We start from the raw sequence: 26,350 nt of genomic DNA, 5'->3' as shown, positions 1-26,350 counted from the left end.
GGCGGAGTCGCCACTGGCAAAGCAGCCGTTCCAGAAGTGGGTTGTTGTGCTGGTGTAGACAATGATCAATGATCTATGCCTCTGGACACTGATGGAAGTACACTTGTACAGTCTGGATAATACGGAGGTGGAGCTGGCTCATTCACAGGCAGGATATGTTGTCTGTTACACCTGTAGGTGCCGCCATCGGCACTGATCAGATTTGAGTGTGGCTCAGAAGCAGTTCCAGAAATAACACCGATACAGTCATGGCCTTTGTCAGTTTGCAAACGAACCACCTGCCCCTTGGTTAATGGTGGCAGCGGCCTACCTGTTTTGTCATACCACTGTTTTTGAATGTCACGCTTTTGTTGTTACCTGGACTGGACCTCTGATGTTGGAACCACCTGTGGGATCAATGCCTGATCCACCACAGGCACCGTGGCTTGGGTCTGCCTCAACAATAAACATTGAGCAGGTGATCCCAAAATGGTGGTCGTGGGAGATGTTGCATGTTGACTAGATCCAGGAACACGTCAGAATTAGCTCTGTAAGAATGTTCCATGAGCTGTTTGGCACTCTTGACAGCCCGCTCAGCTAGCCCATTCGATGGTGGATATTCAAGGCTGCTGGTGATGTGGCGAAAGCCCCAGCCTGCAGCAAACTCCTTAAAATGTTGTCTGGTAAATTGATTGCAGTTATCAGATAACAGTATGCACGGAGCTCCGTGGTCTGCAAAATGGCGAGCAAGCTTCGAAACTACCCCGCGAGAAGTGGGGCTGCTAAGAAAATCAGTCAAACCATCCAGAATACGAATCGACAAGTACCAGGTACTGCTTGCCATGCCATGCAAATATGTTGGTTGCCACTGTAGACCACGGGAGGGTAGGAGCCGGATGTGAAAGAAGTGGTTGCTTTTGTTCATGAGGTGCCAGGCTGTTACACACTGCACAGGATGTCACATTCTCGGTGATGTATTCGGACATACCAGGCCAGTAAAACATGTTTCTTGCCCGTAGGATGGTGGCTTCAGAGCCTGGGTGCCCTGCATGGACAGCATCAAAATACTTGCTGTGCAGCGAAGCAGGGACCATAGCCTTGTGTCCTTTCACAATAATGCCATCCTGCAGCACTAGCTCATCACGGACGGCAAAGAAAGGCCGAACTGGCAGCGGAACGTTGTAATGTTTGTCTGGCCAGCTGCGCTTAATGACAAAGGCGAGCGACTGTAAAGTACTGTCAGCAGCAGTGTCCTCCACACAGGACGAGGGAATAAAAGACAGTCATTACGGTAAAATCATCCGCCGGTGAGGACGGAACCTCACAGGTCTCCCGGGGTGCACGCGTGTGTGTCAGTGTGACCGGTCGTTTGGGATCGAAATAAGCGAGAGTAGGAGCACAAGGCATCTGCTGCTTAAGAGTGTCGAATGCCCTCCGCTGTTGCCCGTGCCGGGTCCAAGCAGTGTCTTTGTGTGTAAGCTGGTGCAACGGGGCTGATATTTGTGGGTGCTCATTGATGGCACTGTTTTTCTCCGGATCAGTTTTTAGGCCGTCCTGAGTGAACACATGGCTTGTGTTTTTCACCTCACTTACCCTGAATTTGCATTTTTGAGGGTTTAGCTTGAGGTTAATGGCCTTGGCACGATCCAGGACCTTTGTCAGATTAGCATCGTGCTCTTCGACAGTTCGTCCAGCAACGAGGATGTCATCCACTACAATGGAGCATGGGTAACCTGCAAACAACTGCTCCATAGCTTGTTGAAATACTTCACTAGCAGAGCTTATGCCAAAAGGCATGCAAAGAAATCTGTAACGTCCGAACGGTTTGCTGAAGGTGGTTAACTTGGAGGAGTTGTGTTCCAGCAGAATCTGCCAGAATGAACTCTTGGCATCTAGAACAGTGAATACAGTTGCCTCAGCCATCTGCGCTGCAATCTCGTCCTCAGTGCGCATGGGATAGTGAGGTTGTTTAATGGCTGTGATACAAATCCGTATTTGGTCCTTATTCTTCTTCGTTGCCACAACCATGGTGAAAACCCAATCCGAGGGGTCAGCGACGAGAGCAATCAAACCTAGAGACAACATTCTGTTGAGTTCACTTTGAACATGGTCCCGCATAGCATGGGGAATCTTGTGAGCTGGACGGACAACTGGAATTACCTCGGGGTTAATGGTAATTATGTACTTTACAGGCAACCTGCCCGGCTTGTCGTCAAACAAAGCTTTGTATTGTGTCAGGATTTGTTGGCTAAAGTCACAGGTCACAGATGACAAACAGAAGGGCTGAAAGAGACAAGTCCCAGGTCTTGACATGTGTCGGCACCCAGCAGAGACGGCACATCCTCACGAACAACATAGAAACTCAGGTTGTGGACACGTGAGTTAAGACAGCAGCGTAGCTCGACTTGGCCGATAGGGTGCACTGGACCTCCTGCAAATGGGAGAAGGGAGGCAGCCGTAGGAGTGACAGTCTCTGTTTTTTGTAACTTTTTCAACACAACTAGACAGATCATGTTGCTCCTGGCCCCTGTGTCAACTTTCAAATAAAAGTTCTTGCCATTAACGAGCAAAGCGACCTTGGGTCTAGTTGTTTGTGCATTAAATCAGACAAGGAATGCACATCAAAGTCAAAACCTTCGCTAGTAGCCTGCAAATCCGTGGGAGCTGGTTGAGAGCATTCCGAGAGCAAGTTCTCGTGGCCAAGTGAATGAACAGATTGCCTTGTTTGAAATCTGATGCTACGCGAAAGACAGCATCTGATGAAGTGATTCCGTTTGTTACAAAACCGACATAAGTTTCCATACGCAGGGCAACGGTCATTAGCAGCAGCATGCGAACCGCCACAGTTATAACAATTGTTTATTAGTCTCACGATAGAGTAGTCGGGCACTTGAGGAGAACGGCAATAGATTTGATAAGACATGCCGACAACATTAATTTCACGACCAGCAGAATGGCCTAAAACTTTTGTATGAGCATCAGCCATTTCAGGAATGCGACAGCGGTGTTCAGCAGTCTCTACAGTAAGCTCAGCATCCTGCAGTAACTCGTTGCGTAATTTATCATTGCAGTCACGGACTAGGCTGTCACATATATCCCTGAAATTGCATCGATTGGCTATGTGCTTCAACGCACTGACATACATCTCCACAGGTTCACCCTGTTTCTAGCTTTTTGAAAAGAACAAATGCCTCTCCATGACCAAGTTCGTACGTAACTCACATAACTGTCGGAATTTGCGTAGTAGGCAGTCAGGGTCTCGGATAGACTCAGCGGGAGCGATCTGGACACCAGCCGGGTCAAATCTAACCGGTTCACAATGAAATCTTCTGGCACATCGAGCAGCTTCTGTGTCTGCTAGATTAAGAAGAATGTAGGGTGAGCCGCTTCAAAGTGAATTGAGAAGTCTTCTTCAAATGCGTGCCACCGTTCTGCGAGGTCCTCGTCAAACACCAGGATCTCTGGTTTTCTGAGAGCAGAAGCCATAGTAATACATACCAGAGAAAACAACAAACTAAAATAAAAGCAAGATAATTAAGCAAGGAGTGAATCCGTACACTCTGACATTATGTTGAGCTTCTGCAGTTGGAATAACTTAAGTCATGCACAGTGATTAAGATCCAAAGACTTTATTCATGTTACAGCATAGGTAACTTCATCTTAGCACATAACTCAAAATTGAGGGAGACGGGCAGAGAAGCTTTCTGTTAAACTAGTGGGCGTAGCTACAAAGTATGACTCATAACATGAGTGACACGGATCTACAGTTACAAGGCAGTTAGCTCATCTTTGATAGGAAAATGTCACGTTCTTTGAAATTTAGCTAAAAGTTAGAAGCAGCAACGCATTTCAAAGATGGAATCTTGCTTGATAACCGTCTGAATTATTTAAGCCATATTTAACTGTAAAGATGCTGTATAACTGACAAATAATATTGATGGAGTGGAGGAAAAAAAATAATGGTTTGAATTCAGTTTGAATAAATGTGATTTGCTATATTTTTTTAATGTGCATTAGTTGTACTCTTTAATTACAATACCTCTGTTTGGTGAGGCTGTTTTTCAAGAAATTGAATTTTAGGTTCTGTCTAAAAGGGTATAAAATTTATCACTGCAAACTTGCTGACCACAAATTCTGAAGTGAAGCAACACTTGCCAATGACATTAACAAAACGAGTTCAAGGATGTAATGATATCCACGCTGAAGATTTCCCATTTTCCAATGTTTCCTGCTGCAGTGTTTTTTAGTTGGATTCTTAATACCCCCTGACGGTCAGGGTGGCTGAGCAGTCCATTATATTAAACAATTCCCAAATCAAATGTGCAAGCAGGACGTTGATTTGGATTAATGCTTGAAGTATTAAAATGTAATGGCATCAAACTTATCAAGCAGAGGCTGAAATATTGTTTGTTTAACTGTAAAATCTCTTATTTAAATATATTATGAAGAAAATAGGATACATAATCATAAAATCCCATTTTATTTTTAAGCATCATTTTGTTTGCTGAGTTTGTAACTACAGGGACAAAGACCTATCATTTATTTATTTGCCTCGGTACTCCACAATTTGAGATTTGTAATGGAAAAAATCACATGTGGTTAAAGTGCACATTGTCAGATTTTATTAAAGGGTATTTTTATACATTTTGGTTTCACCAAATAGAAATTACAGCTGTGTTTATACATAGTCACCCCCATGTCAGGGCACCATAATGTTTGGGACACATGGCTTCACGGTGTTTGTAATTGCTCAGGTGTGTTTAATTGCCTCCTTAATGCAGATACATAGGAGCTCTTAACACCTAGTCTTTTCTTCAGTCTTTCCATCACCTTTGGAAACTTTTATTGCTGTTTATCAACATGAGGACTACCAAAGTTGTGCCAATGAAAGTCAGAGAAGCCATTATGAGACTGAGAAACAAAACTGTTTGAGACATCAGTCAAGCCTTACACTTAGCAAAATCAACTGTTTGGAACATCATTAAGAAGAAAGAGAGCACTGGTGAGCTTACTAATTGCAAAGGGACTGGCAGGCCAAGGAAGACATCCACAACTGATAATAGAAGAATTCTCTCTATAATAAAGACAAAATCTCAAACACCTGTCCGACAGATCAGAAACACTCTTCAGGAATCGGGTTTGGATTTGTCAATGATCACTGTCTGCAGATTTCATGAACAGAAATACAGAGGCTACACAGCAAGATGCAAAACACTGGTTAGCTGCAAAAATAGGATGGCCAGGTTACAATTTGCCAATAAGAACTTAAAACAGCAACCACAGTTCTGGAAATAGGTCTTGTGGGCAGATCTCAACAAAGATGAACATATCAGAGTGATGGCAATAAGGAACTGCCCAAGATCCAAAGGAAACTACCTCATCTGTGAAACATGGTGGTGGGGTTGTTATGGCCTGGGCATGTATCAGGGCTCGAAATTAGCGGTTGCCCGGGTACCATTGTCGACCTAAAGTGCCGCAGGGCAACCTAAATGCCATGCCATTTTGCCCAGCTTGGCAAGCAACCGGGACAACTGGCGTTCAACTCTCAGCGGGAATCTCTTCCCCCTCCCCCTCCCCCTCCCCCTCCCCATCCGTGTCCGTTCTCCACCGGCACGGCCGTCCGCCTTACACATGCGCACTGCCGCGGCCTGCACATCCTCCCCCTGCACATGCACAACCACAGACAGCACATCATCGGCCGTGGTTGTGCGCATGTGCCACCCTGCGTCGGCTACTTTCTCCCTACCTTTGCATTCTGGTCGCCATTGCTGTCCGGTCGCCGCCTCGCCACGACCGCTGAAAACCAACGCAGGCATTGACCCCACAGGTGGTTCCACCATCAGAGGTCCAGTCCAGGTAACAATACAGGCCTAGCAGAGCATCACCAGAGAAGACACCCAGCAGCTGGTGATGTCCATGAATTGCTGACTTCAAGCAGTCATTGCATGCAAAGGACATGCAACAAAATACTAAAAATGACTACTTTCATTTACATGACATTGTTGTTTACCAAACATTATGGTGCCCTGAAATGGGGGGACTATGTATAAACACTGCTGTAATTTTCACATGGTGAAACCAAAATGTATAAAAATGGCCTTTATTAAAATCTGACAATGTGCACTTTAACCACATGTGATTTTTACTATTACAAATCTCAAATTGTGTAATACAGAGGCAATTAAATAAATGATGGGTCTTTATGCCAAACATTATGGAGGGCACTGTATGTCTTAGTACACTAACAAAAGCTCACGTGGACCATGCACCTCGTTCAGACCTTGAGTAATATTGAGCTTAAAGGTTATCAGAGTTTTTTGGGTTTTTTTTTAATATAATTTTATTTATTAGAAGTAAAGTACATTACAATAATACATGCCAAATATAACATTACATTTATTGTACCACTTCATTTTTTAAGCTTTAAAAAGAGAAAAAAGTAAAGAAAGTGAGAAAGACTCGTGATTGTGTGAAAAAGTGATCGAAAAGAAAAACCCATTACGCAAAGAGTTAGTGAGAAATGTTAAGAAATAGGCCATAGAAAAGAAAGAGGAGAAAAAGAAATAAAAGCTCTATTATGAAGACCGAGCAGAAAGGGATAGACCAACTTCGTATTTTTCATCACCCCCCTTACCAGATCCTGAAACCATTTCTTTTCAGAGTACTGTTGCACCTTATACTTGTAGTAAGTCGATAAATGCGGGTCACGTCTTTTGGAAATGATCTAATTTGCCTGCAAGAAGGAGTTTCATATCTTCCAGGTGTAATGTTTCGAACATATTTGAAATCCACATATTTATTGTTGTTATAGGGGCGTTTTTCCAGAATTTAAGTATAAGCTTTTTTCCCGTTATTAACCCATAATTAAATAGATTATTTTGAAACACAGTTGGTTTAGCGCTGCCTTCCATTGTTCCAAAAATAATCAATTCTGCTTTTGGTATCAATTTTATTTTAAATAATTTTGTGAAGATTTCAAAAATTTCAGTCCAGAACTTTTGAATTTTTATACAAAAAACAAATGATTGCGCTATAGTAGCTTCTTGGGATAGACATTTATCACAAACTAGACTAAGTGGGACCCGTTGGGTCCCATGTTCACAGGGAGGGCTGGTCCCCGATGCAATATTCCACTTCTCCAATTCCAATATTGGGGGGGGGTTTCTGGTGCTCTGGTATGGGTGCTGTTGGCTGCAGGGACTACTGGTCTCTAGAGGGCTAGTATGGACATTGTGGGTCAAATGGATTCTTGGGGTGGCAGCTCAGTCCCTCAAGCCTGATGTGCTGGCAGCTCACTCACGGCTGGTGGGCTGGCAGTTGACTCATGGCTATTTCCTCCATTTCAAGCAGAGTGCAAGGCCACCAAATTCAAATCCATTTTCCTACCATTTCAAGCAGGGTGCAAGGTCACCAAATTCAACTGCAGTTTCTTACCTTACCTCTTCAAGCAGGGTGCAAGGCCACAAAATTCAAGTGCAGTTTCATACCATTCAAGGAGGGTGCAAGGCCACCAAATTCAAATGCAGTTTCATACCATTTAATGCAGGGTGCAACGACACCACGTTATAATGCAGTTTCATACCATTTCATGCAGGGTGTAAGGCCACCACATTCAAATGCAGTTTCATACCATTTCAAGCAAGGTGAAACCACCATAAAACCACACAAAACACCACACACATAGATTAGATTAGATTAGATTAGATTCATTTATTGTCATTCAGACCTTTTGGTCTGAACGAAATTTTGTTTCCCTGCACTCATACATATAATTTAAAAAATGACAAAAACACACAATCAACACAAATTTAACATCCACCACAGTGAGTTCACCAAACACCTCCTCACTGTGGTGGAAGGTAAAATCTTAAAGTCTCTGTCTCTTCCCTCTTTGTTCTCCCTCTGCGCTGAGGCGACGGTTCAAAACTCCGCGGGTGATCACTGCCACAGCTCCGAGGCCAAGTCGGGTTTCCGCTACCGCTGCCGCCGCCACAGCTTCGGGGCCGAGTCAGGTCTCCGCCGCCTCCGCCACAGCTTCGGGGCCGAGACGGGTCTCCTCTACTGCTGCTGCTGCCGCCGCCACAGCTCCAGGACCTAGTCGGGTCTCCGCTGCTGCTGCCGCCGCCACAGCTCCAGGGCCGAGTCGAGTCTCCGCTGCCGCCGCCACAGCTTCGGTGCCGAGTTGGGTCTCCGCCGCTGCTGCCGCTGCTACAGCTCCGATGCCGCCGCCAAAGGTCCAGGACCGACACAGGTCTCCGCTGCTGCTGCCGCCGCCACTGCTCCAGGGCCGAGTCAGGTCTCCGCTGCTGCTGCCGCTGCCGCCACCACCACAGCTTCAGGGCCGAGTCAGGTCTCCACTGCCTCCACCACAGCTTCGGGGCCGAGTCAGGTCTCCGCTGCCTCCGCCACAGCTTCGGTGCCGAGTTGGGTCTCCGCTGCTGCTGCCACTGCTACAGCTCTGATCCCGCCAGCTCCGCCATTAGGCCTCGGCGCAAACGGAGAAGGGGACGGGGAATACGGCTGAAGAAACGGTCGCATCCCCCGATGGAAGAGACCAAAGCATGTTTCTCCCACCCCACCCACACACATACACAACTTAATAAAACAGTTCAGTAGACATTCAGTGTGTTCAGTTGATTCACAGCTCAGACAGAGTTGTGACCTCTCCCTTCCCCCATCAGCAGAGACTGAGCCACACCCACACTTCTGGGTTTATAATCCCTCCTCCTTCCATCAGGAAAGGTGTGGCTTTCATGACGTGATTGACAGGGGAGAGATTCTCAACATTTTTTAAACACTAATAACACTTTTATTTTTCATTGATGGGAAGAATCCTCTGCACCTGATCAGCGGAGGGGGACTGAGTAAGATGGGCAAAAATCACAGCCGTAAGTGTTGGCGTTTTACCTAAAATCAATATATAATCAATATACCTAAAACCAAAACAGGAAGTTGTCAAGCTTAGACAAACAACCCTTTGCAGTGCCTTTTCACTTCAACCCAAAACCAGCCCAAACAACCTTTTGCAGTGCCTTTTCACTTCAACCCAAACAACCATTTGCAGTGCATTTTCACTTCAACCCAAACAACCATTTGCAGTGCATTTTTACTTCAACCCAAACAACCATTTGCAGTGCATTTTCGCTTCAACACAAACAACCATTTGCAGTGCATTTTTACTTCAACCCAACCCCCCAACCCCCAAACAACCATTTGCAGTGCATTTTCACTTCAACCCAAACAACCATTTGCAGTGCATTTTCACTTCAACCCAAAACCTTCCCAACAACCATTTGCAGTGCATTTTCACTTCAACCCCCCATTCCCAAACAACCCCTTTTGCAGTGCCTTTTCACTTCAAAAACCCACCCCAACCCACCCCCCCCCCAAACAACCCTTTGCAGTGCCTTTTTACTTCAACCCAAACCCCCCAAACAACCCTTTGCAGTGCATTTGTACTTCAACCCAGTGCATTATTACTTCAACCCAAACAACCATTTGCAGTGCATTTTTACTTCAACCCAAACATTTTTTACTTCAACAACCATTAGCAGTGCATTTTTACTTCAACCCAAACAACCATTTGAAGTGCATTTTTACTTCAACCCAAACAACCATTTACAGTGCATTTTTACTTCAACCCAAACAACCATTTACAGTGAATTTTTACTTCAAACCAACCATATTTTCATTTTCAAACCACATTAAGGACACTCACAGTTGAGTAGACATATGTTCAGTGTTATTCGGATCTCAGAGAGATGTGACCCTCTGGCTTCCTCCATCTTGCAGAGACTGAGTGAGGCACACCACTTCCTGGTTTCATACCCCCTCCCCCTCCCTCCAGCAGGGGCAGCAGAGAGAATGGTGATTTTAAAAAAAAACATTAATATCTCTCTGATTTTTCATCAATGGGAAAAATCCTCTGGTCCAGGAATGTGGAGGGGGACTCTGAGCGAGGTGACCAAAAATGACGGACGTAGGTGGCGGCGTTCTCTCGGAAATCGCAGCATAGTAAAACAAAAGCGGTCAAGATCAGACTTTTAGTAATATAGACAGATAGGGGAGACGTTAGGAAAAAGTTTACTTATTTTAATTTTTGAGTAATATAATCTATGTAAGATTTTAAATTGAATTAGAGTGTGTCTTATGTTAATCGAGCATTTATGCACATATAGCAAATGTTTATCCCACCTCTCTTTCGAAATTTTTATAGCTCGTTCTTGTTCCCAGTCTCTTTTAATTCCGTCGGATGATGGTATTTCTATATTTAGAATGATGTTATACAAGTATGATATTAAATTAGCTGATTCGGCCTTTGTATTCATTGCTTCGTCCAGTAAGTGTGGCAAATTATAATAATCTTGTGTATATTTTTACAAATAGTCACATATTTGAAAATATTTAAAATAATGATATTTCTCAAATTGTATTTTAATTGTAATTGTTGGAAGCATGATAATTTTCCAGTTTCATACATGTCTCCGAGCGTTTTAATTCCTATTCTTTCCCATTGTGTAAATGATTTATCTATAATAAGTTTAAACGATGGGTTATTAACTATTGAAGATAAAAGGGATAGATCTCTTCATTTTAGGGTATGTTTTATTTGTTTCCAAGTTCTAATTGTACTGTGTATAATTGGATTTTTATTGTATTTTGTGTTATTCAGGTTCATTGGTGAGAGGAGGATCACTCGTATATTAAAAGGGGAGTAGTCCTCTCTCTCCATTACAATCCAATCCACCTGCTGGGCAGAGTTGTCCAGCAGGTGAATCATATTTTTGTTATTTACTGCCCAGTAATAGTACATAAAGTTAGGAAGTGCTAAACCACCAAATTATTTTGGTTTACTCAAGTGTGTTCTTTGTATTTATAGGATTTATAGTCCCATATAAAATTTGTACTGTCCGAGTCCAGTTTAAAAAAAATATTGGAATTGACTGGAATAGGTATAGAATTTGTGGTAGGAAAATCATTTTTATAGCATTTATTCGACCTATTAAAGACATCGGAAGCGTTTTCCAGAATTTGATTAAAGCTTTTAATTTCTTGAGTAGGGGACTATAATTTGCATTAAACATAGCTTGATATTTTCTAGTGATTTCAATTCCCAAATATTTAAAATTTTCTGTAGCTATTTTAAAAGGGAATTTTAAGAGGTGTGTTGAGTCTCTGGGCTTTATCGACATAATTTCACTTTTATTCCAATTTATTCTGTATCCTGAAAAAGATCCAAAATCCTCTATTAGGTTTATTAGGTAATATGTTTGGTATACTAATTTGGGGTTTTGTGATGTACAATAGTACATCATCTGCGTATAAAGATATTTTATTATTTGAATATTTTATATTATAACCATGGATGTTCGGATGTGTTCTGATTCTTTCAGCTAAAGGTTCAATTACAGGAGCAAATAGCAGCGGTGATAGTGAGCATCCTTGTCTATTGCCCCTTGATAATTGAAATTTCGTAGACAATATATTGTTGGTTAATATTCTAGCAGTAGGCTTATTATACAATAGTTTTATCCATGAGATGAAATTCTCTCCCATTTGAAATTTTTGCAATACTTTAACAAGGTAGTCCCATTCCACTTGATCGAATGCTTTTTCTGCGTCCAATGAGATAATTGATAAGTCTTGTTCTTCAGTTTTATGTGAATGCATTATATTGAGCAGACGTCTCAGATTATTACATGATTGTCTCTTGGGTATGAACCCCGTTTGATCCGCATTTATTAATTTACTAACATATTTATTTAGTCTTCTAGCTAATGTTTTCGCTAGTATTTTTTGATCTGTATTTAACAGTGCAACGGCCCTGTATGATCCGTGTTCTTCTATATCTTTATCTTTTTTATGTATTAATGTAATCGTTGATTCAGCTAGTGTTTCTGGTAAAATTTGTTCTTTAAAAGCATATGTATACATTTTATGTAAATGTGGTGTAATTATATCATAAAAACTTTTATATAATTCATTACTGAGTCCGTCTGGTCCTGGGGTTTTTCCATTCTTTAATGAGTTTATTGTTTCTTCTATTTCCTTGATTGAAATTTGTGCTCCCAATTCCACTTGTTCCTTCAACTCTAGTTTTGGAAGATTACAATTATCCAAGAACTCTGTACATTTATTATTGTCTGTAACGTTTTAGATGTATACAAATTCTGATAAAATTGAGCAAATCTTTTATTGATATCATTAGGTAATGTTAACAATTCCCTTCTATCTGATTTAATCTTTAAAATTGCGTGTTCTTTTTCCCGCTTTTTTGGCATGCCAAAAGTTTGTGCGGTTTATCCCCGAATTCAAAATGTTCTTGTTTTGTAATTTGGAATAGTTTTATAACTTTTGCTGATAGTAATTTATTTAATTTAAATTTCAATATTGATATTTTATTATGTTTATCCATAGTTGGGTCTTTAGCGTTATCTATATCCAATTGTCTGATTTGTTCTTCTGTCTTTGTTCGTTCTTATTCTTTTTATTTTGAAAAGCTTGATATGAAATTATAACTCCTCTAATAAATGCTTTGAAAGATTCCCATAATAAAGTGGGCAAAATATCTGGTGTGTCATTAGTCTCGGGGGAAAAAAAAGTCTATTTGTTGTTTTAAATATATACTCCCTTGTGGGTCGTTTAAAATTTGAGGATTAAACCTCCAGAACGATTTATTGTTAGACATTCCTTCCAGTTTTAAAAAGAAAATTAGCGGGGAATGGTCTGAAATAATGTTGTTGTGATATTTTGGGTTCATAGTATAGGGGATTAATTTTGTATTCACTAGGAAATAATCTATACGTGAGTATGTTTTGTGTACCATTGAATAAAACGAGTATTCCCTTCCAGCCGGATTCGCGATCCTCCAAACATCTGTTATATTTGTATTTTTTATGTATGTATTTAAGAGTTAACTCGTTTTGGATTTCAGAGTTAAAGGTTATAGAAAGTAAAGGATAATATTCAATTGATAGGAAACCTTGAGCCCCTGACTTTTATTGCAGCATAAATCTCTTGAGAGATGTTGAAGCTTTATTTAGGTGTGATAATTTTGATACAGTCCTACTTGATGTGATGATATACAATGCAATGTGTGGCTTTAGAATTTACCAGAGAAGACACCCAGCAGCTGGTGATGTCCATGAATTGCAGACTTCAAGCAGTCATTGCATGCAAAGGATATGCAACAAAATAGGTTTGATATTGAAGATTGTTTAAATTATGAAAGGATGGCATTGAGTGCAGAGAAATGGTCTAATTCCACTTTGACTCAATTGAGGGAGCATGGTTATAAAGGTCAGGGTAGTAGATTTTGAAAAACAGTCAACTACTTGCCTAATGACTATTTCTTGGGCTTACCTCTTGTATTGAGTTGAGGCAAAAAATACAGTTCAAAGTTTAATACAATTGTGGATGTATGGACTTGAAGGTTTGGAAATACGGTGAAGAAGTATAAATTTTTTGTCACATGATGATAAATATCAACATGTTGTCCAAATGTCTTGTAATTTCTCTGTATTTCTATTCCCTTTTGTGCCTGAAAATCTCACTGTTACAAATGGGTGAAATGTTTTACTGTTCTATTATCCTTATGTTTCCTTAAGCCTCTGTACTACAGTTTCTATTCCAATCTATTTTTGTTATGAATATTAGTTTTTTAGGTTGATAACTTTCTTTATGACATTATGCTTTTAACAACTTTGTTATGAGCAAGACTTTACTGTAAAGTAGAAATTTGTAAAATCATTTTTGCAAGATTTTTTATTTTGTGAAATTTGGCTTACTTCAATTCAATTATTGATGTCATGATGTTTTGTTTTACAGATGGAAGAACTGGTGGATTCGAGGGATCTTGTCACTTGCCATGATTTCATTTTTCTTTCTCATCATCTACTTGGGACCCATTGTACTCATGCTTGTGGTTAGTAAATAATTTTAGAACTGTTAATTTTCTTTATTAGAAATTTTAAATACTTTTAAATTGAAAAAGTATTTGACTTGAATGGTAAAGAAACTGCAGATACAGGTGCACAACCTTTTATCCGAAAGCCTTGGGACCAGACACTTTTCGTAATTCGGAATTTTTCGGCTTTCGGATTGGAAGATTTTTAGCGTAGATTTTAACGGCTGGCTCAGTGGTAGAGTGCTCGGCTCATATCCGCAAGGTCGCGAATTTGCGCCTCGATCCCGGCAGTTACTCGATCGCGAGTTTGAGTTCAATGTAGTTTTTTCTTGCAGAATAGGAGAGAATAGGGAGGGTTAGGCTGGGATCATTCTCTGTGAGATGATCTCAGTGCGGGAGACAAGTATAGGAAAGGTGTACTGACTGTGTGGGCAGAACTTTGGAAGTGATTGCCCACCATTCTCAAAAGCCGCTGTGTCTCCCTGTCCCTCCAACTCCAGAGGAATCCACTCCCCGATGGGCCGCTACAGAGACAAGTGGCAGTTCGCCCACAGCCCGAGCTGCACCACCCCAAGAACAAGACGTACCTTGCACACCATCAGCTTCTGCCCCTACGGGGAGCGTGTTCCTCTGGAGTTGGAGCGGGGCTGGGCTGGAGTTGTTGATCTGGGATCTCCGTGCTTGCAGTGGGCCTGGGGTTCGGTGTCCCGATGAGGGGGCGCAGCTCGGGCTGCCACTTGTCGCCGTAGGGCGGCCCATCGGGGAGCGGCTTCTGGTGGTCTCCGTAGGGCAGGAGAGTGGGGTTGTTTGCCGTTGCAGAGGGAGGGGGCAAGGGCGGTACAGCTCCCAGTCTCAGCTCCTGTCCAGGGGGGTGGCCGGAGACGTCAGGACCAACAGGAACCCACTCCCCGATGGGCCGCTACAGCGACAAGTGGCAGTTCGCCCACAGCCCGAGCTGCGCCCCCTCATCCGCAACCCGGGTTCCTCTGGAGTTGGAACGGGGCTGGGCTAGAGTTGCTGCTGGCTGTGAGTCTCTGGGATCTCCGTGCTTGCAGTCGGCGTCCCGTTGGTCCTGACGTCTCTGGCCACCCCCCTGGACAGGAGCTGAGACTGAACTGTACCGCCCTTGCCCCCTCCCTCTGCAACTGCAAACAACCCCACTCTCCTGCTCACCTGCAAGGGCGGTACAGTTCCCAGTCTCAGCTCCTGTACGGGGGGGGGGCCGGAGACGTCACAGCCCGAGCTGCGCCCCCTCATCTGCAACCCCAAGAACAAGACGTACCTTGCACACCATCAGCTTCTGTCCCTACGGGAAGCGTGTTCCTCTGGAGTTGGAACGGGACTGGGCTGCTGCTGGCTGTAGGTCTCTGGGATCTCCGTGCTTGTAGTGGGCCTGGGGGTCGGTGTCCCGTTGGTCCTGACGTCTCCGGTGACTGGTACTGACCTGCTGGCTGGATCGCCGACGTGAAGACAGTGCAAAGCCCCCGCGCCGGTGCAATGGGCGGGGAACTGGAGAGGGGAGGGAAGGGGTCACACACATGGCCGGGAAGCAGAGGGGTGTAGGTGGGGTGAAACTGAAGGGAGCGACAATCTGCTACTGCCTGCCCGTTAAAACGTTCCCACGCAAGACTCACGATACACTGTGTATTGTGAGTCTACCGTGGGAACTTTTTAACTCAGCGCGCAGGCAGCAGCAGATTGTCAATTATTAACCCTCCCGCGCAATATACCCTCACCTCTTTTATGAATGGGGATTTAATTCCCCTTTCTTCGAGGACCGACCGGAGGTTCCGCTGTCACCTCTGCGGGCCGCCCCCGGTGAACGTCTTCAAGGACCTTTCTTCAAGGACTGAAAAAATGTCCGCTATTCGTAGCTTTTCGTTATTTGGATCTTCGGATAAAAGGTTGTGCACCTGTACTATAATCTGAAATAAAAACATAAAATACACAGGTAGCGTGTCAGGCACAGAATGTGGAGAGGAAAACAGTTAATGAATCAGATTATGAATTCGCATTGGGACCTATTGAAGGTCCATAAATCTGAGATATGCATTCCCCATATTATCAAAATGGGGATATAGTGCAAAGCATTGCCCTGGGTCATGATTAACAGAAGCTTATTTTCAGTTATATCAAGAAAGTAAAACCAGAAAATGCTGTAAACACTTGGTACGCAAGTTAACAACTGTGGAAAGAGAAAAATTGTTGTTGTTTCACATACCTTTCATCAGAACTGACAAGTTTGAGGAACAACACTTTACTTTCTGTTCAGACACATAGTAGCCGCCCAAATTCTAGTATTGAATTCTTCAAGGTAGACTTGATTTTTCTGATTACTCTTTTATTTGCTGGCTTTCCCTTCTCAGCAACATGATTTTCTTGTGACTTGCAGAGGGGTTCATTTGAGTACCCACATAAGGAATTCGTCAGGTTTTGGTGCTGCACTCTGATAGCCAGTTAAATATAATGACATTGGATCTTTTGAGCCCATGATTGAGCTAAGAATCTTAGATTTGAAACCTTCCGGAGTTGGCTAGCATTGTTTGGAACTTGAATGGGTATTATTTCTTTGTGGGATATAGAAACTTTAGTCACAGTACACTTATGTAAGGGTCCTCAATGAAACAATTTGAGCAGAATAAATTGTGTTGGCTGAAAAATTCTCGTGAGCCCAGCTGCTCGTGAAATTCTCCTTCTGAACAAGTTGTTTGAGTTGAGACTCTTTTTGAGTTACTGCAATATAGATGACCAAGCAATGTTGTTTCCCTCAGCAGAGGCTGGTTAACCATGATGCAAGCTTTGTGCAAATGTGTTACATTTTTCAGTTCAGGACCTAGGAAGACTGGTAGGTCTTCCTAGTTCCTGAAAACACCAATGAGCCAATCAAAATGCCCGGTCAGCGAAGAAGATTGCCTACGGCTTCCCTCGACTGCCTGTAAGTAAATAGTGACCCCACTCCACTGCACTACGAGTGAAAAAGACCCATGCCGACCAAATTTTACTTGCGGAAAAGTTTTCAATATCCTGACAATTTTTCTGCAACCTATCTGAGGCCGCGAGTAGGCGGGAACTTCCCTCGAGCATGCAGGAGAGTTCCAACAACCTCATAGGACCTCCTTGTGTCAACCATGCTGTGAGTTTGAGTCCAGGGCAAACTCGTCTAAACTCGCAGATTAGGTCGCCCAAGTGGGACAGGCCCTTAAAGGGGCTGTCCCAGTTGGGCGACCTAATTGGCGAGTTTAGAAGAGTTTAGGAGAGTTTGAAAAGATGTCATGTTGAAGACCATCTTCGACTATGTAGAAGACCTCCTTCGACTATGTTGAAGACTAGCTTCGATTAGATACAACTAACTTCGGGAAAATTGGACACCAAATAGTGGAGAGTGAATACGACCTACTTCGACCTCCCTTCGACTATGATGAAGACTATCTGTGACTATCGTCAATTACCTTCGACTACACTCGATTACCTACGACTAACATGCCAGCCTACTACGACCTTCTACGACCTACTACGACTAAACCTACGAGTAAAAATGTATTGATTTTTTCCATGGCGACCTTTTTTTAACTCGTGGGCATTTTGAAAAATATGCTGCGACCTAGCTGAGGCCTCGAGTACACGGGGACTACTCTTGATTACTCTCGAGCATGAAGGGGAGTTACAAAGACCTACGACCTCGTGTCGACCATGCTGTAAGTATGAGTCGAGGGCAGGGGTGGAAGATTGCAACCTTCATGTGGTCCACCCTGTTTCGACTAATGCAATCAACTCAACGTGCACAAACGGAAGATCAAATAGAACAAGTTGCCTTACAACTTTAGGCTGTGCACGCCACACGAAAGAAGTAGTCGAGGGAAAACGTGCCAGAACACAAGTTTAATGTGTCTGCACAATACTAATGTAGGTAGGGTGACCAGTCATTTTACCTCACCAACTCCTTGCACCTAACTTATATCATGAGGTTAGAATGTTCAGAGAGGATCTTCAGTGAGGTGTGGGTTGTCCTCCATTTCATCCACCGATTCCTTTTTCCCCTACACTGGCCTCTCTACCACCTCCTCCTCCCATGCCTTATCATTGTAGCCATTGGAATCTCATCGTGGACCCTCGTGGCATTTTTCTAGTAGGCTGTATTTTGGTGACTCATTGCTTTTTGGTGATCCATTGACAATTGTAATCCTAGCTTTAGTTGCCAGACTATGTAAAGCGGTGAGAGGCGAAGCAAAAATATTGCCCTTATCCCATAGAATTTAAGATCCTATTGCAGATCAGCAGCTGAAATATAACCAGCAACGCAGTTTGCCAAGACTATAGATTGATTGCATGGTGGGTCAAAAGGTCAAAGTGTGTGACCCATGGAGTCTCTTAAGCGTACTGGAGGACAGGCAAGCCTCCGGCATACACTCGTCACACACGCAACCCGTACGTTCTTACCAAGAAAATACCATCAAAATGGTCAGTTTGTGTGCTGTTAAAAACACCATGCCCATGCAATTTCAGCGGACATTTGGAAAGCGTGTGGCAGTGATTATAGATTGTTTCGAAGTGTTTTGTAATAGACCTACGAGTTTAGAGGTGTGCGCCATAAACACCATAACACCATCAAAGTTTTGATAGGAGTAAAATAATGTGGAGTTATCTCATTTTTATCTGCTGCATGAGGGAGGCAGAGGCACAGATAAAACAATCACACTTTCATCCAACTTTTTTGACCATCTGCTCCCCGGAGATGTCATTTTTGCTGAATCATTGAATCACAAACACAGAAGTAAAAGAACACTCTGTGATTTTAAGATGATAACCAAATTCAATTCATATTCATTTAAATTGTTTCATCATCTCCTTTGTCTCTTTTATGTTCACTCCAAGGCCTGGAAAAAAACCTCAATTTGCCTTGACAATGTTGACATCAACAAGCACACTTGAAATAAAGCATTTTTTCTCCCATTTTTCATCGAAAGCACACATATTTATATCAATTGACAGTTTGTCATTTTTTTCACACACTGGAAAGAAAGTACAGTTTACCTCAACAGCTCACATTTGATGTACCTTTGGCATATAGTTTATACTTCAAATAAACTATTAATCTACCATTTCAATAAAAGCACACATACATTGAAAGAAAACACCATATTTTTTTAAACAGCACACTAGAATCAAAGAAAGCGCCTTTTAAAAAAATTTATTAAAGAGAGCACACTAAAATAACTTTGGTATCTTTTTTTTTAATACTGTTGTTACATTTTTAAATTAAAACATAACAGACCGTATGCCAAACGGGAGCATACTCATGCTTAACTCTGCACAGATCAAAATCTTTAATATCTCAATACTTATAAAACTCTGTTCTTGGATGTGTGTGCATTTGTGTGTGTGTGTATGATGTTCGTATGCGTTTCACATCTCGAAAACACGACATGCTAACAGTGACATTTTTACATATTCCAATAGAGATTTACGCCATGATGTCAAAAACCGCCTTATCTAAAAATTTCATGCATTATTTCTCGAGTTATTTATGAAAATTTTCACAAATCTCAAATAATTTAGATTATAAACGAGATGGTCTCGCTGATGACGTCACTGGATCTGACTGCCCGCCTCTGCTCGCGCTGCGAGTGACGTCACTCCTGTTCTGTCTTCTGTACTTCTTGACTTCTTAACGTCTTAACTTTTACTTCTTTAAATTCGTCACTTAGCGTTTTTAAACTGCTCCTCAGGTCGTGCTGCGCGCTCCGCTGGGCTCCTTGAAATTCTAGAACGTGGCGGCAGCCGTTATCGGCGCGCGGGAGAGGGTGCGGGGCAGCGCGATGGGAAGATGGCCGTGGCGGCCATTACTCCCTCTGGGAGAGGCCGGCTATGATGCCTCTGTCGATCGCAGGGACTCGGAGATTCGTGACACCTTTTCCTCGCTGGTGATCCTGATCCCACCTAGCGATCTCTGGCAGTCATGGGAGACAACCTCCTCTCCGTCTCCCCCGCTTGATTGTCTGTCACGCGGGTGGGTGGGCTTCCCCTCGCGGAAGCCACGTTTGGCCGACCCTCCACTACTTCTGACCGTCCCCAGATTGCGCCCGCCCGCGGCCTCCATCGAGTCTCCGCCGCCCGCTCGCCATCCTTCTCTCTTCCCCCTTCTCTCTTCCCCCTTCTCTCTTCCCCTTCTCTCTTCCCCTTCTCTTCCCCTTCACTTCCCCTTCTCTCTCTCCCCTTCTCTCTTCCCCTCCTCTCTTCCCCTCCTCTCTATCCCTATCCCTCCCTCTCTTCCTCCCCCTCCCTCTCCCTCCCTCCCTCTCCCCCCTCCCCCTCCCCCCTCCTCTCCCCCTCTCCCCCCCCCCCTCCCCCCCTCCTCTCCCCCCTCCTCTCCCCCCCCCCTCTCCTCCTCTCCCCCCTCCTCTCTCCCCCCTCCTCTCTCCCCCCTCCTCTCTCCTCCCCTCCTCTCTCCCCCCCCCCTCCTCTCTCTCCCCCCCCCCCCCTCTCTCCCCCCCTCCTCTCTCCCCCTCCTCTCTCCCCCCTCACCTCCAGCTCTCTCCCTGTCTCTCCCAGACTGCTGGTCCGCACCAGGGCCAGCCCTCTCCCCCCTCCTCTCTCCCCCCCTCCTCCTCTCCCCCCCCCCTCTCTCTCCCCCCTTCTCTCTCTCCCCCCCTCTCCCCCCCCCCCCCCCCTCCCCCCTCTTTCTCTCCCCCCCCTCTCTCTCCCCCCTCCTCCCTCTCTCCCCCCCCCTCTCTCTCCCCCTCTCCTCTCCCTCCTCTCCCCACCATCTCCCTCTTCCTCTCCCTCCCCCTCTCCCCCCCCCTCCTCCCCCCCCCCCCTCTCCCCCCCCCCTCCCCCCCCCCCCCCCTCTCTCCCCCCCCCCTCTCCTCCCCCACTCTCCCCCACACACACCCCTAACCCCCCCCCCCCCTTGATATTATATTATATTATAATTAATATTTAATCAAGAGAGAGACAGAAGGAACTGCAGATGCTGGTTTATCAAAAAAGACACAAGGTGTTGCAACTCAGTGGGTCAGACAGCATCTCTGGATGACATGGATGTGACATTTTCGATCAAGACCCTTCTTCAGATTTATTTAGTTAGTTAGATTTAAATCCCACAGATGCCTTAGATGGATTTGAACACCTCTCTCTGGTTCCCTGCACTATCAAGCATAGTTTACAGATCAGGAACATTGACCTGTGGAGTAATTCTGATAATTCCAATTTGGAAAATATTCAATGTTGAAGTAAATTAGTGGCTTTGTCACAAAATGAGCATGGAATCCTCAGCGTCAAAGGTGGATGGTGCTGCAAGGTTTGTACTATAAGATATCAGTTCCCCATCTGCTTGCTTCCATTCACATTCTGGAACCTTGTCTATGGTTCTCTTCAAACTGATTTTCCATTGTTTACTTCATAATCAGAACACAAATTCAAATTGAAGTCTTCAGACTTCATCTAAATATATTAAACCTGGGAGTGTTGCCTTAACGGCAGTCAGGTTCTGGGACCTTTACAAATGTAGTGCTGATGTCAAATGTATTATCATGGAGCAGGTTATAACTCCCCTTCCCATTCCAAAACTGACCTTTTTGTCCCGGGCCTGCTCCGCTGTCAGTGTGAGGCCAAATGCAAATTGGAGGAACAGCACCTTTGATTTCTCTTGGGCAGCTTACAAGCCAAGATTTGAACGTTGATTTCTTTAATTTCGTAACACTTTCATTCGCTCCATTTCCCCCATCCCCGCCCTATCCACTCACGCATAGCCCCTAACTGCTCATGAGCGGCTAGAGAGGAAGGGAGGGGGGTGGGGGTAGAGAGTGAGAGGTAGGGGGTAGATGGGTAGAGTGAGGGAGAGGGTGAGGGGGGGTAGTAGGGAGGGGGAGGGGGTAGAGAGGGAGAGTGGCAGAGAGGGAGGGGGTTAGAGAGAGGGAGGTAGAGTCGGGGGAGGGGGGGTATAGTGGGGGAAGAAAGGGGGGAGGGAGGGTGGAGAGGGGGGGGGCGTGAGGGAGTGTAGACGTTTGAACACCTCTCCCTACCCCCTCCTCTCCCTACCCCCTCCTCTCCCTAAATCCCCCCCCCATTCTCCCTGCTCAATTCCCCAGGATTTTTTTCCTCTCCTCCACTCCCCCAATCCCTCAAGCGGAGTCGATGTAGCTGTTCTGAGCGAGGCTGAGCGTGCGGGGCCGAGCGGGTCCCAACGTAGCCGATCTGGTCCCAGCGGGACCAAGCGGAGCGTGCAGGGCTGAACGGGTCCCAGCTGGGCCGAACGGGTACCGGCGTGACCGAGCGTGCGGGGCCGAACAGCTCCCAGCGGCCGAGTGGAGCGCAGTGTGTGGGGCCAAACGGGTCCCAGCGGGGCCGAGCCGGTTGGAGTGCCGTAGGGGGGTAGAGAGGGAGGGGGAGGTGAGGGGGTTAGAGAGGGAGAGGGGCAGAGAGGGAGGGGGTTAGTGAGAGGCGGGTAGAGATGGAGAGGGCGAGGGATCCCAGCTGGGCTGAGGCGTCGCGCTGTGTCCTGTCCTGCCTTGTGAGTTGATTGTTTCTTCAAAATGAGAGCTTGGAAAACTTTAATATTTTGAAGCTGTTTTTTAAAGGTTAGTTTGTAACTTGCGAAATATAGGTTGAAATGCGACGGGAAGCTATTTATCCGGTCCGCGGAAAAAATGTGAGTAGCATGTGTGAAAATGGGAAGGCTGTGGCCTAGTGTTTGAAAGAAGATAGAAATTAAGGGGATTAAAAGAAAGCTGACACAACCCTGGTCCACACAGACACGAAATCAAAGGGAAGAGTTTTAGTATAATAATATATACTAGACCAAGTACAGAGCCGTTGGGTCTGTTCCCGCGGTTGCGAGGGGAGGGGGCGGCCTGAGGCGTCACACACACACGACGCGGCGTACAACGTCTTTGTGTTTAACCTCACTCTGACAATGGAGGAGGTCTAGGACAGAAAGATCTGTGTAGGAATGGGAAGAAGAGTTAAAGTAAACCAGGAGATCAGGTGGGTTCAGGCAGGTTGATGGAACGTGTTCCACAAAACAATCGCCCACTCTGCGTTTGGTCTCGCCTATGCACGTCCACATTTTGAACAACGGATACAGTAGATGAGTTTGGAGGAGATGCAAGTGAACCTCTGCCTAACCTGAAAGGACTGTCGGGGTCCCTGAACAGAGTCGAAGGAGGAGGTATAGCAACAGGTGTTGCATCTTCTGCAGTTGCAGAGGAAGGTACCTGGGGATGGTGTGGTTTGGGTGGAAAGGGATGAGTTAACCAAGGAGGTGCGGAGGGAACGGTCTCTGCTGAAGGTGGAAAGGGGTGGAGATGGGAAAATGTGGCTAGTGGTGGGATCCCGTTGGAGGTGGCGAAAATTTTGGAGGAATATGTGTTGTATGCAACAGCTGATGGGGTGGAAGGTAGGGGGACTCTGTCTCTGTTGTGACTAGGGGAAGGGGAGCAAGGGCGGAGCTGTGGGGTACCGAGGAGACACGAGTGATGGTGTCATCTATGATGGGAGAGAGGAACCCCCGTTCCCTAAAGAATAAGGACATCCTAGGATGTCCTAGTATGGAACACCTTATCTTGGGCGCAGATGCGGCATAGACGGAGGAATTGGGAGTAGGGGATAGAGTCTTTGCAGGAAGCAGGGTGTGAAGAAGTGTAGTCGAGATAGTTATGGGAGTCAGTGTGTTTGTGATAGACGTCAGTCAATAGTCTATTTCCTGTGATGGTGACTGAGATCAAGAAAGAGGAGGGAGGAGTGAGAAGTTCCAAGTAAGTTTGAGTGCAGGATGAAAATTGGTGGTGAAGTTGATGAAGTCCAAGAGTTCTGCATGGGTGCAGGAGGTAGCACCGATGCAGTCATCAATGTAACGGAGATAGAGTTCGGGGATTGGGCCAGTGTACGCCTGGAACAGGGATTGTTCAATGTGCTCGACAAAGAGGCATGCATAGCTGGGGCCCATGCGGGTGCCCATACAACACCTTGGGCTTAGAGGACGTGGGAGCAGTCAAAGAAGAAGTTGTTGAATGTGAGGATCAGCTCCGCTAGGCGGAGTAGAGTGTTAGCAATGGGAAATTGGATGATTTTGCGGGGAAGAAGTAACAGAGGACTTTAAGGCCTTCCTGGTGGGGGATGGAGGTGGAGAGTGACGAACGTCCATAGTAAAGATGAGGGAATGAGGGCTCGGAAAGCGGAACTCATTAAAGAGACAAAGGACTTGTAAGGTATCTTGGACATAGGTCGGGAGATCGGGCCCGGAGGGATAGGATAGAGTCAAGTTACATGGAAACCATTTCCGTGGGACAGGAGCAGGCAGAAACAATGGGTCTTCCAGGGCAGTTGTATTTGTGGATTTTGGGGAGAAGGTAAAACTGGGCTGTGCGGGGCTGGGAAACGATAAGGTTGGCAGCTGTGGAAGGCAGACAGCCAGAAGTGATGACATTTGAAATGGTGTGTGGGATTAAGGCCTGATGCTCTGTGGGATCAGGGTCCAAGGATAAGTAGGAGGAGGTGTCTGAGGGTTGTCGCCTGGCCTCAACCCGGTAGAGGTCAGCGCGCAAGACTACCTCGCCCTTGTTGGCAGGTTTGATGATAATGTTGGGGTTGCTGCAGAGTGTGCGGAGGGCAGTACGTTCAGAGGGGGTGAGGTTAGAGTTGGTAAGCGGAGTGGAAATGTTGAGATAGTTGATGTGTTAGAGTAGGTTAGGGGAGTGCTTTGTCCTGTCACTCCTCTCATCCAGGTTTCTTCTCTCCCTTCCCACCCCCTTACAAATCAGTCTGAAGAAGGGTCCTGACCCAAATATCACCTAAACATGTTCTCCAAAGATGTTGCCAGACCTCCTGACTTCTGTGTGACAGGGTTACAGATTTCTTTCACCACTGATTTAGAAATGTTTAATCTCCGGATACAATGCTTTTTGTAGAGCTATAGAAAGTGTCACAGAGAACACAGAAATGAGTCTCTTCCTGTCAACCACTAGTTGTGATAGTTGATAGCTTCCTGCTTGTGCAGCACAACATCATCACATGACAAAAAGGTATATAAAAAAAACGGAGGCAGTCTCTGTCTGAAGGCTATCTTCAGATTGTAGCCAACTGCCGACATGCACATCAGTGGATGAGTCGATTACTAAATCTCAAGACTGTCCATTACAATTCTCAAAATGTACTTTGCTGTGGAAGACCAATTTTCCAAGAGCCAAAAATGTTGCCCAATTTCAGCTAGAAATGCACAAATTACAGTTTTATAGAAATGTTGGTGTGAATTTTGGAAACTACTTGCACCTTATAGAATGACTGTTTCCATAACTTTGTCCAAAACTTACAATTGTGTAAGTCAGGCCATTTTCTAGGCGTTTGTGTTGACTTTGGGTCAGCTTCACTGGAAAAAGCAAAAAGTTGTATCATCAATCTCTTTAGTTTTGGAATTCTGCTTTGTAACATTTGGGTGCTGAACCTGCATGTGTGTACAATATTTACAAGTGTCTGTCCATATATCGCATTGTTTTGAGATGACTGTAATTGCCATTTCTGAAAAGTTGCTGGGGGTTAATAGCCAAGATCGTCCCAGCCAACAACACTGTATCTTCATCAAACTAATTTATGGTGGTTTAAGAGAGAATCGGTATCTGTTTGAGCTGTTACGTTTGAGCAGCGTTTGTGTTCCATCCCTAATGCTATTGAGAAGATGGTGATGAAGTACTGTCTGGAACTGCTGCAGTACTTCTGGTTAATCGTTTGGGTGGTGGGTGCCCAATGACAGTGAAGGACATGTGATACATTTCCAGGTTAAGATAATGTGACATGGAGGAAAATCTGCAGGTGATGATTTTCTCATGCACCCGCTAGCTTTGTTCTTGATGGTAAAGGCATAATGTATGAGGAGTACTGTCAGAGTAGCCTGGAGAATACCTGCAGTGTGCTTTTGTAAAAAGTGCACACTGCAGCCACTGTGAGTCAGTGGCGGAGGGAATTAATGTTTAAGGCGGTTAATGGGGTACCAAGCAAGATGAATATTATATTTGTGTTGAGCTTAAAAGTTGTTGCTGTACTCGTCCATGCTGATGAAGAATAATTTGTGCCTTATAGATGGTGGAATGGGCACGAGGTGTCAAGTGGTGTCATAGGATACTATGTCATAGGATACTACCTCTGACCTACACTTGTAATCACAACATGGATATGGTTGGTCCAGTTGTGCTTCTGGTCAAATCGATCAGGGTTGACTGAGTTGTGACAATGTATATCATGACATGTGAAGGATATGACTCCAATCACTGGAGTGTTTTCTTTTTTGCACTTTGATGTTCATTGACTGAAGTTTTACCTTGGCCAGTAACATTATCTACATTTCTTTCAGGTTCTCTATGTTCAAATCAAGTGTTTTCATGAGATCATCACAATTGGTTACAGAGTTTATCGTTCTTATGAATTACCGTGGTTCAGAACCTTGAGCTGGTGAGTTTGAGTTTAAACTATTTTACA

The 26,350-nt window shown here is 44.7% G+C and overlaps 1 protein-coding gene across 1 annotated transcript in view; it reads left to right on the top strand.

The window, feature by feature from the left end:
* Positions 1-26,350, top strand: part of cds1 (CDP-diacylglycerol synthase (phosphatidate cytidylyltransferase) 1) — a 136,580-nt gene that overhangs the window by 65,734 nt on the left and 44,496 nt on the right. Inside the window, exons 3-4 of the mRNA XM_055640119.1 lie at positions 13,807-13,903; positions 26,226-26,323. Of these exons, the coding sequence (XP_055496094.1) occupies positions 13,807-13,903; positions 26,226-26,323 (195 nt within the window). The remainder of the gene's footprint in view (positions 1-13,806; positions 13,904-26,225; positions 26,324-26,350) is intronic.

Source organism: Leucoraja erinacea, chromosome 1 (assembly GCF_028641065.1).
Source record: "Leucoraja erinacea ecotype New England chromosome 1, Leri_hhj_1, whole genome shotgun sequence".
NCBI lineage: Eukaryota > Metazoa > Chordata > Chondrichthyes > Rajiformes > Rajidae > Leucoraja > Leucoraja erinaceus.
This window is presented reverse-complemented; position numbering and strand designations above follow the sequence as displayed.